At 43.0% G+C, this 15,381-nt stretch overlaps 1 protein-coding gene across 1 annotated transcript in view; it reads left to right on the forward strand.

The window, feature by feature from the left end:
* The first annotated feature begins 211 nt into the window (after positions 1-211).
* The window catches only part of LOC115134023 (spondin-1-like), a 144,295-nt gene continuing 129,125 nt past the window's right edge, over positions 212-15,381 (forward strand). The window contains exon 1 of the mRNA XM_029667554.2: positions 212-815. Coding sequence (XP_029523414.1) covers positions 587-815 — 229 coding nt within the window. The 5' untranslated portion in view covers positions 212-586. The remainder of the gene's footprint in view (positions 816-15,381) is intronic.

Consider the following 15,381-nt stretch of genomic DNA (forward strand, 5'->3'; position numbering starts at 1 on the left):
TTGTATAATCGTCAAAAGTAAATCATTGAGCACACACCAAACATTTGCCTTGACATTATCATTAATACAAGAAAAGGCGAATTATTGTTATGAGCGCCCTGCTATATTCTAATTGACTTATGAAATAGCTGTGTAAACATTGGCCGACAGTTTTCCTGCGTCTCACCAAGAATGTCAAATGCACCTATCGGTCACAGGGGTGATTAGGAATGTCTGGGTTTTGTTTATACTTTGCTGCCTTCATCGCTACAATCTAGTTATTCCCTAGTTGTCGGGGACAGCTGTGCTGCTGCGCTTCGCTATTTCCCGGACCCTGAGAATTACTCCGTTAACTCAACACTCAAGCTACCTATCACCGCTTTCCTCTCAGATCAGTGTAACTGTATGCTGAAGCAGTGCCATCGAACTTCGAAACCCGCTCTGTCTGGGATGGATTCACCGCGGTTTCTCTCGCCATTTATTACCAAGTGTCAGGGCTAATAGTTTGCAGGAATTCCGTAGTTGGGGACTGTGGGGAGATAATACATCCTCTATTTTGTTTCCTTTGTAGAGGTGGAATAAAGAATTTCCCACCACACCATCAATAATGGGAATATATTTGAATTTGCTGCTTTTGCAGTATTTTGTCTCCAATTGTGTGTGCAATGCTCTCACGTTCGTCGAGGAACCAACAGATAAGCAAGCGAAGTCGGATGGATATTGCGGCAGGATTTTACGGGCACAGACACAGGGTACACGGAGAGATGGCTACAATGAGTTTCGGCTAAGAGTCGAGGGGGACCCAGAAAATTACCAACCTGCAAGCACATACAGAGGTATACAACAATAAGAGCACATTTTACGTATCGTTACTTGCTTGGCTTTGCATATATCAAACAAATTGGAGTGACTTTGAAAAGGACAACTCTCAGAAAGTATAACCTACTTCAGTTGTATAACACACTAATAAGTCAAGTTTAGATTCCGTGCGCAAGGCACTTCCATTGCGTAATTGTGACAAATGTAGCTAACGAGAGCTACTAATCACACCTCAATATGACACCTGAAGACAAGTGCAATACTTGTATGAAAACAATTGCATCTGCACTGAACAAACATATTAGTGAAAGTAACACATATTATGCGTTTGGCACTCTCAGGAAAGATGTCAATATGCCATGCACTCTTGGGGGAAAAAAAGGTGCTATCTAGAGCCTAAAGGGGTTATTTGGCTGTCCCCAGAGAATACCCCTTTGAAGAACCTTTTTAGTTCCAGGTAGAACCTTTTGGGGTTAGAATCATTTCCACGGAGGGTTCTACATGGAAACCAGAAGGGTTCTACCTGGAACCAAAAAGGGTGCTCGCTCCTATGGGGACAGCGAAGAACCATTTTGGAACCCTTTTTTCTAAGAGAGAGAGGGAGAGGGGCGGGGGGGGGCGATTTATGCTGGTAAAGTCAAACGTCACAACACGTTCTAAACCGCTTTGGTGACAAACATTGATTTCCTTGTTTCCATTCGTCCACATGGCTGTGCTTTGCTTACACCGAAAATATCGTGAAGATTGCCCATTTATTTTATTTTTGTAAGGACCCCCAAAACAGAGGCAGTGGAATAACCTATTCAAGTAAGTAAATACATGTTTAAATGTTTTTTTAAACTGTATTATTAGCTAGCTAGCTATGTGGCTACAGTTCGCCACTTTGTAGGCGAACTCAACTGAGCTGCTAGCCAAATGGCCAACATTGCACACCGTTTAGCTAAGTGAATTAAATGGCACCAGCTAGCTAATTTTCTATTAGCTAGATATCTTGGTGTAATCATTCTAAATTAAAAACAGTCTCCAAATACATTTGTAGATAACAGCCATGGAAAAGGGTGAAATTGCAGCTCTAGCTGTCAGTAAAGGGAGATTGTAGGCTACTAGATTGGGCAGGTAATTTTGTGGGAGGACGACATGAAAATATTCTCCAGTTCCAGACCCAAGAGGGAAAAACCATAAGGCCAGAGATAATAGCAACATAATATTCAGTGCTGTCTAATTTTATTATAATGAAGTCTGTTTCTTTGTTACGTTTTCTGTCCTCAGATATCGAAAACTGAAAGCCTGTTTGCAGATTAAAAGAGGTCCCAATGAATGACACATAAGACTAAGGGTATATCCTATATGCCATGGGTCATATGTGTAGGCCTGCCTATGTTGCCAAATACATAATACAGTTAAACATCACACACAATGTATAAACCTATTACAATCTGAGCAGGCCAACCTTGCTGGAAGTCTGCTGGGTGTGCAGGGTTCTGTTTTAGCCCAGCAATAACACACTTCATTGAACTTATCAAATATAATGAGTTGATAATCAAGTGTGCTATTGTTGGGCTGGAATAGAAGTCTGCTCACCCAGTAGATCAGGGATCACTGGAGCAAGTTCGGCCACTACTAGTATGGAGTTGTTTTTGTTCCCCTGAAATGATGCTTTAGTAATAATAGCGTACAATTATCTATTGTTGTTTAGACTAAGATGTCTAATCTTTACATACAGGTAATCTTATTTGTACATTTTGAAGTGACAAAGTGTTGATTCTTTGAAGTGAAGTTTTTAAACTTCTTTTAATTATTAAACTATTATTCAAAATGAACTAGATTCAATGTTGATTAATCATATCACAATCCTGCAATAAAGAGGAGAAGGGGTTCCGTGTCTGTGTTTCTGTGTATTCTCAAATGAACATTGCATTTTTGTGTAATTGTAAGATCCCAAGTCGGTTTTATTTGATTTTCACTCTCTCAGTATATCAGCTATGTGAATACATTTTGCAGCTTATCATATGGCATGCATTGCCAATGGAGTCTTATGGGCATCTGAAGCAGAGCGTAGCTCAACTCAGACATTGTTTAAATGTTGAGCTATATGTTCTCAATTTAAAATGATACCAGTAGACAATGTATATGAGCGAAACCATGTACCAGATTTTGTACATGCCTTTTAAGTGCTGACATAAAATGTTTAGTGCAAATCCACTCCTTGTAATTTAGGTACAGTATAAAAATAGGTAGACCACAATTAGGCTATAGGAGATGAGCATTACAGGTAACAATTAGGCTACAGGAGATGAGCATTACAGGTAACAATTAGGCTACAGGTGGTGAGCATTACAGGTAACAATTAGGCTACAGGTGGTGAGCATTGCAGGTAACAATTAGGCTACAGGAGATGAGCATTACAGGGAACAATTAGGCTACAGGAGATGAGCATTACAGGTAACAATTGGGCTACAGGAGATGAGCATTACAGGTAACAATTAGGCTACAGGAGATGAGCATTACAGGTAACAATTAGGCTACAGGAGTTGGGGCATTACAGATAACATTTTATGAGGTTCATTAGATTTTTCTTCATTCATTTTAGCAACATTGCTTGCAAAATGACTGCAGTTGTCCCCATAGATAAACAGTACATGGTTGCCGTAAAATATTGGCCAGCATTGTAGACCATTTCTGCAGCTTTTGCTCACCTCGAAATAACAGAGAAATGCTGTGAAAACCAGCGTGCTGCAAACATTGTCAAATGTTTTGTCACCAGTGCATGTTTTGATTATATTTTTAGTCCTCACACACTGTTGCTCCTATGGCACTAATCTGGTGAGCATCTTTGTAGCTCCGCCCAAGCAAGGCATTTGATTGGTTTGATGTGTCGTGAGGTGTCAAATTCCACTCCTATTTAGTTGATTTCTGCCATGGAACTTTCCCAGGCTTCCCTGTTTTGCGACGAGGCTTGTTATGCCATACCCCACCTCTAAACCAAACATTTTAAGTAGTCAAAAAAGTGGTCGAAAACGTACTCAATTGTTATACTTGAGTAAAAGTAAAGATACCTTAATAGAAAATGACTCAAGTAAAAGTGAAAGTCACCCAGTAAAATATTACTTGAGTGAAAGTCTAAAAGTATTTGGTTTTAAATATACTTAAGTGTTAAAAGTAAGTGGAATTGCAATTGTCTTAATTCTTTATACATTTACAGATAGCCAGGGGCATACTCCAAAACTCTGTCATAATGTATAAACAAAGAATTAGAGATTAGTGAGTCCGCCGGATCAGATGCAGTAGGAATGACCAGGGATGTTCTCTTGAGAAGTCTGTCAATGGGACCACTTTCTTGTCAAAATGTAAGGAGTGCTTTTGGGTGTCAGGGAAAATGTGTGGAGTAAAATTATTTAATTTAGGAATATAGTGAAGTGAAAGTAAACATTGGCAAAAATATAGTAAAGTACAGAAACACCAAAAACTACTTAAGTAGTAGACTACTTTAAAGTATTTTGACTGAAGTACTTTACACCACTGGTAAAAAAACAAAAAACAGACTAAATAATTCCAATCCCGATTAAAATACAACAGCTGTTTAGCGTACAGGAGGGGTGGCTTTAGGACCATGCGGAGCATACCTCAGAGAGCAGCTGCCCACCTGTGTGCCTTTTGTCTCATTGTAGAAAGCAGAGTGCAGACAGTGCCAGTTTGCTTTGATGGTCAGAGAATCAGGCATTGAGTGGATTGCTTTGAATTTGATGTAGGCATTTGAACTCGGCCTTGATTTCCTTGTTGTAATCTGATAACCAGGGGTTAATTGAATTGGGAAGTGGGGGAGCCTGCTTTTTTGTTGACCATTCTAAACCAAAAGCTGTTTAATTGCTATTAAAATATAGGTTGTGATAGCTGTATGCCTAATTTAAATTTTAATTCATTCGCTCAGTAGGCTAGCGCAATGTTAGTTTCATGTATTGGTATGAAAATAAACATAACTGAACAACTTGCTATTTATTTTTTTAATTCACCTTTATTTAACCAGGTAGGCCAGTTGAGAACAAGTTCTCATTTACAACTGCAAATGTAGAAGATTAGGGGGGCAAGGCAATAAATAGGCCATAGAGGCGAAATAATGACAATTTAGCGTTATCACTGGAGTGATACATGTGCAGATGAGGATGTGCAAGTAGAGATATTGGGGTGCAAAAGAGCAAAAAGATAAATAACAATATGGGGATGAGGTAGTTGGGAATGATATTTACAGATTGGCTGTGTACAGGTACAGTGATCGGTAAGCTGCTCTGACAGCTGATGCTTAAAGTTAGAGAGGGAGATATAAGTCTCCAGCTTCAGTGATTTTTGCAATTCGTTCCAGTCATTGGCAGCAGAGAACTGGAAGGAAAGGCGGCCAAAGGGGGTGCTGGCTTTGGGGATGACCAGTGAAATATACCTGCTGGAGCGTGTGATACGGGTAGGTGTTGCTATGGTGACCAGTGAGCTGAGATAAGGGCTTTCCCTAGCAAAGACTTATAGATGACCTGGAGCCAGTGGGTTTGGCGACGAATATGTATCGAGGGCCAGCCAACGAGATCATACAGGTCGCAGTGGTGGGTAGTATATGGTGCTTTGGTGACAAAACGGATGGCACCGTGATAGACTACTTCCAGTTTGCCTAGTAGAGTATTGGAGGATATTTTGTAAATGACGAAATCAAGGAAGTCAAGGATCCGTAGGATAGTCAGTTTTACGAGGGTATGTTTGGCAGCATGAGTGAATGAGGCTTTGTTGCGAAATTCTAGATTTTATTAATGAAGCCGATTCTAGATTTAATTTTGGATTGGAGATGCTTAATGTGAGTCTGGAAGGAGAGTCTACAGTCTAAACAGACACCAAGGTATTTGTAGTTGTCCACATATTCTAAGTCAGAACCGTCTAGAGTAATGATGCTAGTCGGGCAGGCTGGTGCAGGCAGCAATCAGTTGAAGAGCATGCATTTAGTTTTACTAGCATTTAAAAGCAGATGGCTGCCACAGAAGGAGTGTTGTATGGCATTGAAGCTCGTTTGGATGTTTGTTGATTCTAGCCATCCCGGATCCGGGATCGTGAATACAGCCTCAAGCTCATTAGCATAACGTAACGTTAACTATTCATGAAAATCGCAAATGAAATGAAATAAATATGCTAGCTCTCAAGCTTAGCCTTTTGTTAACAACACTGTCATCTCAGATTTTCTAAATATGCTTTTCAACCATAGCAAAACAAGCATTTGTTTAAGATTATTGATAGCTAGCGTAGCATTTAGCGTAGCATTTAGCGTAGCATTCAGCAGGCAACATTTTCACAAAAACAAGAAAAGCATTCAAATAAAATCATTTACCTTTGAAGAACTTCGGATGTTTTCAATGAGGAGACTCAGTTAGATAGCAAATGTTCAGTTTTTCCAAAAATATTATTCGTTTAGGACAAATCGCTCCGTTTTGTTCATCACGTTTAGCTACGAAAAAAACCTGTATCCAGCAGTGTAATTATCCCACAAGCTCATTAGCATAACACAACGTTAACTATTCATGAAAATCGCAAATGAAATGAAATAAATATATTAGCTCTCAAGCTTAGCCTTTTGTTAACCACACTGTCATCTCAGATTTTCAAAATATGCTTTTCAACCATAGCAAAACAAGCATTTGTGTAAGATTATTGATAGCTAGCGTAGCATTTAGCGTAGCATTTAGCGTAGCATTCAGCAGGCAACATTTTCACAAAAACAAGAAAAGCATTCAAATAAAATCATTTACCTTTGAAGAACTTCGGATGTTTTCAATGAGGAGACTCAGTTAGATAGCAAATGTTCAGTTTTTCCAAAAAGATTATTTGTTTAGGACAAATCGCTCCGTTTTGTTCATCACGTTTAGCTACGAAAAAAACCTGTATCCAGCAGTGTAATTATCCCACAAGCTCATTAGCATAACACAACGTTAACTATTCATGAAAATCGCAAATGAAATGAAATAAATATATTAGCTCTCAAGCTTAGCCTTTTGTTAACAACACTGTCATCTCAGATTTTCAAAATATGCTTTTCAACCATAGCAAAACAAGCATTTGTGTAAGATTATTGATAGCTAGCGTAGCATTCAGCGTAGCATTTAGCGTAGCATTCAGCAGGCAACATTTTCACAAAAACAAGAAAAGCATTCAACTAAAATCATTTACCTTTGAAGAACTTCGGATGTTTTCAATGAGGAGACTCAGTTAGATAGCAAATGTTCAGTTTTTCCTAAAAGATTCTTTGTGTAGGAGAAATCGCTCCGTTTTGTTCGTCACGTTTGGCTACCAAAAAAAAACGAAAATTCAGTCATCAAAACGCCGAACTTTTTTCCAAATTAACTCCATAATATTGACTGAAACATGGTAAACGTTGTTTAGAATCAATCCTCAAGGTGTTTTTCACATATCTCTTCGATGATATATCGTTCGTGGAAGTCTCCTCTCTCCTCTGAATCACATGGAAGAATGCTTGCAGCTGGAGATTACGCACCAATTTCGACGAAGAACACCGGGCGGACACCTGGTAAATGTAGTCTCTTATGGCCAATCTTCCAATGATATGCCTACAAACACGTCACAATGCTGCAGACACCTTGGGGAAACGGCAGAACGTGTAGGCTCGTTCAGGGCGCATTCACAGCCATATAAGGAGACAATGGAAAACAGCGCCTCAAATTTTGCTAATTTCCTGTTTGAAATTTCATCTTGGTTTCGCCTGTAGCATCAGTTCTGTGGCACTCACAGATATTATCTTTGCAGTTTTGGAAACGTCAGAGTGTTTTCTTTCCAAAGCTGTCAATTATATGCATAGTCGAGCATCTTTTCGTGACAAAATATCTTGTTTAAAACGGGAACGTTTTTTCATCCAAAAATGAAATACTGCCCCTAGTGTTCCAAGAGGTTAACACAGTGTCCAAAGAAGGTCCAGATGTATACAGAATGGTGTCGTCTGCGTGGCGGTGGGTCAGAGAATCACCAGCAGCAAGAGCGACATCATTGATGTATACAGAGAAAAGAGTTGGCCAGAGAATTGAACTCTGTGGCACCCCCATAGAGACTTCCAGAGGTCTGGACAACAGGCCCTCCGATTTGACACACTGAACTCTGTCTGCAAAGTAGTTGGTGAACCAGGCAAGGCAGTCATTAGAAAAACCGAGGCTACTGAGTCTGCCGATAAGAATATGGTGATTGAAAGAGTCGAAAGCCTTGGCCAGGTCGATGAAGACGGCTGCACAGTACTGTCTTTTATTGATCAAATCAAATTTATTTATATAGCCCTTCGTACATCAGCTGATATCTCAAAGTGCTGTACAGAAACCCAGCCTAAAACCCCAAACAATGCAGGTGTAAAAGCACGGTGGCTAGGAAAAACTCCCTAGAAAGGCCAAAACCTAGGAAGAAACCTAGAGAGGAACCAGGCTATGTGGGGTGGCCAGTCCTCTTCTGGCTGTGCCGGGTAGAGATTATAACAGAACATGGCCAAGATGTTCAAATGTTCATAAATGACCAGCATGGTCGAATAATAATAAGGCAGAACAGTTGAAACTGGAGCAGCAGCACAGCCAGGTGGACTGGGGACAGCAAGGAGTCATCATGTCAGGTAGTCCTGGGACATGGTCCTAGGGCCCAGGCCAGTTGAAACTGGAGCGGCAGCATGGCCAGGTGGACTGGGGACAGCAAGGAGTCATCATGTCAGGTAGTCCTGGGGCATGGTCCTAGGGCTCAGGTCCTCCGAGAGAGAGAAAGAAAGAGAGAAGGAGAGAATTAGAGAACGCACACTTAGATTCACACAGGACACCGAATAGGACAGGAGAAGTACTCCAGATATAACAAACTGACCACAGCCCCCCGACACATAAACTACTGCAGCATAAATACTGGAGGCTGAGACAGGAGGGGTCAGGAGACACTGTGGCCCCATCCGAGGACACCCCCGGACAGGGCCAAACAGGAAGGATATAACCCCACCCACTTTGCCAAAGCACAGCCCCCACACCACTAGAGGGATATCTTCAACCACCAACTTACCATCCTGAGACAAGGCTGAGTATAGCCCACAAAGATCTCCGCCACGGCACAACCCAAGGGGGGGTGCCAACCCAGACAGGCTGACCACAACAGTGAATCAACCCACTCAGGTGACGCACCCCCCCAGGGACGGCATGAGAGAGCCCCAGTAAGCCAGTGACTCAGCCCCTGTAACAGGGTTAGAGGCAGAGAATCCCAGTGGAAAGAGGGGAACCGGCCAGGCAGAGACAGCAAGGGCGGTTCGTTGCTCCAGAGCCTTTCCGTTCACCTTCCCACTCCTGGGCCAGACTACACTCAATCATATGACCCACTGAAGAGATGAGTCTTCAGTAAAGACTTAAAGGTTGAGACCGAGTTTGCGTCTCTGACATGGGTAGGCAGACCGTTCCATAAAAATGGAGCTCTATAGGAGAAAGCCCTGCCTCCAGCTGTTTGCTTAGAAATTCTAGGGACAATTAGGAGGCCTGCGTCTTGTGACCGTAGCGTACGTGTAGGTATGTACGGCAGGACCAAATCAGAGAGATAGGTAGGAGCAAGCCCATGTAATGCTTTGTAGGTTAGCAGTAAAACCTTGAAATCAGCCCTTGCTTTGACAGGAAGCCAGTGTAGAGAGGCTAGCACTGGAGTAATATGATCAATTTTTTGGGTTCTAGTCAGGATTCTAGCAGCCGTATTTAGCACTAACTGAAGTTTATTTAGTGCTTTATCCGGGTAGCCGGAAAGTAGAGCATTGCAGTAGTCTAACCTAGAAGTGACAAAAGCATGGATTAATTTTTCTGCATCATTTTTGGACAGAAAGATTCTGATTTTTGCAATGTTACGTAGATGGAAAAAAGCTGTCCTCGAAATGGTCTTGATATGTTCTTCAAAAGAGAGATCAGGGTCCAGAGTAACGCCGAGGTCTTTCACAGTTTTATTTGAGACGACTGTACAACCATTAAGATTAATTGTCAGATTCAACAGAAGATCTTTGTTTCTTGGGACCTAGAACAAGCATCTCTGTTTTGTCCGAGTTTAATAGTAGAAAGTTTTCAGCCATCCACATCCTTATGTCTGAAACACATGCTTCTAGCGAGGGCAATTTTGGGGCTTCACCATGTTGCATTGAAATGTACAGCTGTGTGTCATCCGCATAGCAGTGAAAGTTTACATTATGTTTTCGAATAACATCCCCAAGAGGTAAAATATATAGTGAAAACAATAGTGGTCCTAAAACGGAACCTTGAGGAACACCGAAATTTACAGTTGATTTGTCAGAGGACAAACCATTCACAGAGACAAACTGATATCTTTCCGACAGATAAGATCTAAACCAGGCCAGAACATGTCCGTGTAGACCAATTTGGGTTTCCAATCTCTCCAAAAGAATGTGGTGATCGATGGTATCAAAAGCAGCACTAAGGTCTAGGAGCAGAGCCTCGGTCCGATGCCATTAAAATGTCATTTACCACCTTCACAAGTGCCGTCTCAGTGCTATGATGGGGTCTAAAACCAGACTGAAGCATTTCGTATACATTGTTTGTCTTCAGGAAGGCAGTGAGTTGCTGCGCAACAGCCTTCTCTAAAATTTTTGAGAGGAATGGAAGATTCGATATAGGCCAATAGTTTTTTATATTTTCTGGGTCAAGGTTTGGCTTTTTCAAGAGAGGCTTTATTACTGCCACTTTTAGTGAGTTTGGTACACATCCAGTGGATAGAGAGCCGTTTATTATGTTCAACATAGGAGGGCCAAGCACAGGAAGCAGCTCTTTCAGTAGTTTAGTTGGAATAGGGTCCAGTATGCAGCTTGAAGGTTTAGAGGCCATGATTATTTTCATCATTGTGTCAAGAGATATAGTACTAAAAGACTTGAGCGTCTCTCTTGATCCTAGGTCCTGGCAGAGTTGTGCAGGAGGACTACGCAGGTTTAAAGAGGAGTCCGTAATTTGCTTTCTAATAATCATAATCTTTTCCTCAAAGAAGTTCATGAATTTATCACTGCTAAAGTGAAAGTCATCCTCTCTTGGGGAATGCTGCTTTTTAGTTAGCTTTGCGACAGTATCAAAAAGGAATTTCGGATTGTTCTTATTTTCCTCAATTAAGTTAGAAAAATAGGATGATCGAGCAGCAGTAAGGGCTCTTCGGTACTGCACGGTACCGTCCTTCCAAGCTAGTCGGAAGACTTCCAGTTTGGTGTGGCGCCATTTCCGTTCCAATTTTCTGGAAGCTTGCTTCAGAGCTCGGGTATTTTCTGTGTACCAGGGAGCTAGTTTCTTATGAGACATTTTTTTAGTTTTTAGGGGTGCAACTGCATCTAGGGTATTGTGCAAGGTTAAATTGAGATCCTCAGTTAGGTGGTTAACGGATTTTTGTCCTCTGGCGTCCTTGGGTAGGCAGAGGGAGTCTGGAAGGGCATCAAGGAATCTTGATTGATGGCGGTTATGATATCGTTTAGGACCTTGAGCGTGGCTGAGGTGCACCCATGACCAGCTCGGGAAACCAGATTGCGTAGTGGAGAAGGTACGGTGGGATTCGAAATGGTCTGTGATCTGTTTGTTGACTTGGCTTTCAAAGATTTTAGAAAGGCAGGGCAGGATGGATATAGGTCTATAACAGTTTGGGTCTAGAGTGTCTCCACCTTTGTAGAGGGGGATGACTGCGGCAGCTTTCCAGTCCTTGGGGATCTCAGACGATATGAAAGAGAGGTTGAACAGGCTGGTAATAGGGGTTGCGACAATGGCGGCGGGTAGTTTCAGAAATAGAGGATCCAGATTGTCAAGCCCAGCTGATTTGTATGGGTCCAGGTTTTGCAGCTCTTTCAGAACATCTGCTATCTGGATTTGGGTAAAGGAGAACCTGGAGAGGCTTGGGCGAGTAGCTGCGGGGGGGCGGAGCTGTTGGCCGAGGTTGGAGTAGCCAGGCGGAAGGCATGGCCAGCCTTTGAGAAATGCTTGTTGAAGTTTTCAATAATCATGGATTTATCGGTGGTGACCGTGTTACCTAGCCTCAGTGCAGTGGGCAGCTGGGAGGAGGTGCTCTTGTTCTCCATGGACTTCACAGTGTCCCAGAACTTTTTGGAGTTGGAGCTACAGGATGCAAACTTCTGCCTGAAGAAGCTGGCCTTAGCTTTCCTGACTGACTGCGTGTATTGGTTCCTGATTTCCCTGAACAGTTTCATATCGGGGGACTGTTCGATGCTATTGCAGTCCGCCACAGGATGTTTTTGTGCTAGTCGAGGGCAGTCAGGTCTGGAGTGAACCAAGGGCTATATCTGTTCTTAGTTCTGCATTTTTTGAACGGAGCATGCTTATCTAAAATGGTGAGGAAGTTACTTTTAAAGAATGACCAGGCATCCTCAACTGACGGGATGAGGTCAATGTCCTTCCAGGATACCCGGGCCAGGTCGATTAGAAAGGCCTGCTCACAGAAGTGTTTTAGGGAGCGTTTGACAGTGATGAGGGGTGGTCGTTTGACTGCGGCTCCGTAGCGGATACAGGCAATGAGGCAGTGATCGCTGAGATCCTGGTTGAAGACAGCGGAGGTGTATTTGGAAGGCCAGTTGGTCAGGATGACGTCTATGAGGGTGCCCTTGTTTACAGATTTAGGGTTGTACCTGGTGGGTTCCTTGATGATTTGTGTGAGATTGAGGTCATCTAGCTTAGATTGTAGGACTGCCGGGGTGTTAAGCATATCCCAGTTTAGGTCACCTAACAGAACAAACTCTGAAGCTAGATGGGGGGCAATCAATTCACAAATGGTGTCCAGGGCACAGCTGGGTGCTGAGGGGGGTCGGCAGGCGGCAACAGTGAGAGACTTATTTCTGGAGAGAGTAATTTTCAAAATTAGTAGTTCGAACTGTTTGGGTATGGACCTGGAAAGTATGACATTACTTTGCAGGCTATCTCTGCACTAGACTGCAACTCCTCCCCCTTTGGCAGTTCTATCTTGACGGAAGATGTTATAGTTGGGTATGGAAATCTCAGAATTTTTGGTGGCCTTCCTGAGCCAGGATTCAGACACGGCAAGGACATCAGGGTTAGCAGAGTGTGCTAAAGCAGTGAGTAAAACAAACTTAGGGAGAAGGCTTCTGATGTTGACATGCATGAAACCAAGGCTTTTTCGATCACAGAAGTCAACATATGAGGGTGCCTGGGGACATGCAGGGCCTGGGTTTACCTCCACATCACCCGCAGATCAGAGGAGGAGTAGTATGAGGGTGCGGCTAAAGGCCATCAAAACTGGTCGCCTAGAGCGTTGGGTACAGAGAATGAAAGGAGCAGATTTCTGGGCATGGTAGAATATATTCAGGGCATAATGCGCAGACAGGGGTATGATGGGGTGCGGGTACAGCGGAGGTAAGCCCAGGCACTGGGTGATGATGAGAGAGGTTGTATCTCTGGACATGCTGGTTGTAATGGGTGAGGTCACCGCATGTGTGGGAGGTGGGACAAAGGAGGTATCAGGGGTATGAAGAGTGGAACTAGGGGCTCCATTGTAAACTAAAACAATGATAACTAACCTGAACAACAGTATACAAGGCATATTGACATTTGAGAGAGACATACAGTAATCACAGGTGTTGAATTGGGAGAGCTAGCTAAAACAGTAGCTAAAACAGTAGGTGAGACAACAACAGCTAATCAGCTAGCACAACAACAGCAGGTAAAATGGCGTAGGCTAGGCAGGGGGGGTCGGATTAACTACACACAGAGCCTGAGTGCGGCTGGGGCCGAGAGATAAAACATAAACAAGCAGAATGAAGTACCGTGATTAATGGACAGTCTAGCATGCATCAGCTATGTAGCCAAGTGATCAGTGTCCAGGGGGGCAGCGGTGGATGGGGCAGGGAACCTGGACTGGCGAGTGTTATCCAGGTTAAAAAAACAGTTAGCAGCGGCTAACAATGACTAAATAGCTTGTAGCTAGTTAGCTGGTTAGCTTCTGGAGGTTCTTGAGTGTGTTCTAAAAATTTAAAATAATGGCGATTCCGTATCACATTGGGTGAGGCAGGTTACCGGAAGGTTTAAACAAATTAAAAATCGAAAAGAGAAAGTAAATATGGGTCCAGTGAGTGTTTGGGACGTGGCGATTCAGACGGTTAGCAGGCCTGTGCTAACAAGCTAACAGTTAGTAGGCCTGGGCTAAACAAGGTAGCAGTTAGCGGACCGGGGCTAAACAAGCTAGCAGTTAGCACGCCGGATTAGCAAGCAAGGAGATAGCAAGGGCTAGAAAGTTAGCCTTTGGGGGACGTCGCAATGGGGTGAGTCTGTTTATTCCTCTTCATGCGGTGACATCGATAGACCGGTCGTGGGTCCGGATATTGTAGCCCAGGAGTATGCTTCGGTGGTAGCACAGGAGCTCTGGCCGGGCTAGCTTCAAGCTAAGTGGGTGGAAACGCTAGCCAGGAGTAATCATCCGGGGATTGCGGTTAGCTAGATAGCTAGTTGTGAAGAATCCAGCTGAAAATGTTCCATTTGCGGTGGGAATCCGGGGATAAAAATAATAGGTCCGTTATGCTCTGATTGGAGTTGCGTTGTTCGAACTGGCGAGAGCTTTCCGAGCTAAAGGTTAGCTGATGACCGGATAGCTGAAGACCGCTAGCAATGGTTTGCTGACTGATAGCTAGTAGCTAACTGGTAGTTAGCTGGCTAGCTTCAGTTGAGGGGTTCTGGATCCAAAGTAGATATAAGTACTTTAGAAGAAAATAGCTACATTGGGTGAGGCGGGTTGCAGGAGAGTATTTAGAAGTTGAGGTTTAACAAAATGTTTTAAAAGATATGCGAAGAAAAATATGTTAAAAATATAAAAATTTAAAAAACGATATATACAAGGGACACGACACGACAAGACGTTCGACTGCTACGCCATCTTGGAATCAATAACCATGATGATAATGATGTTATGCATGAAACCAATGCTTTTACGGTTACAGAAGTCATCAAAAGAGAGCGCCTGGGGAATAAGAGTGGTGCTGGGGGCTGCAGGGCCTGGGTTAACCTCTACATCACCAGAGGAACAGAGGAGGAGTAGGATAAGGGTACGGCTAAAGGCTATAAGAACTGGTCGTCTAGTGCGTACGGAACAGAGAGTAAAAGGAGCAGTTTCCTGGGCATGGTAGAATCGATTCAAGGCATAATGTACAGACAAGGGTATGGTAGGATGTGAGTAGAGTGGAGGTAAACCTAGGCGATGAGTGATGATGAGAGAGGTTTTGTCTTTAGAGGCACCAGTTAAGCCAGGTGAGGTCACCACATGTGTGTGTGTGTGTGTGGGGTGGGGGGATGGGGGGGAACAAAAGGCCTATCTAAGGCATGTAGGGCAGGGCTGGGGTTTCTACAGTGAAATAAGACAATAATAACTAATAACTAACCAAACCAGCAATAGACAAGGTGTTACGAATCCCTTTTGGCCCGACAGTCTAGGGGGGATGGTAATGAGACCCGTAACATAACTCATGCAAATTATTATTGTGACAAAGTAAAAGTGTGAACGAAATAACCACGACAACAGAAATCTACCGTCAAACTCTAGGTTTATTTATAAACA

The sequence above is a fragment of the Oncorhynchus nerka genome, linkage group LG9a (genome assembly GCF_034236695.1).
Source record: "Oncorhynchus nerka isolate Pitt River linkage group LG9a, Oner_Uvic_2.0, whole genome shotgun sequence".
NCBI classification, from domain to species: Eukaryota; Metazoa; Chordata; class Actinopteri; order Salmoniformes; family Salmonidae; genus Oncorhynchus; species Oncorhynchus nerka.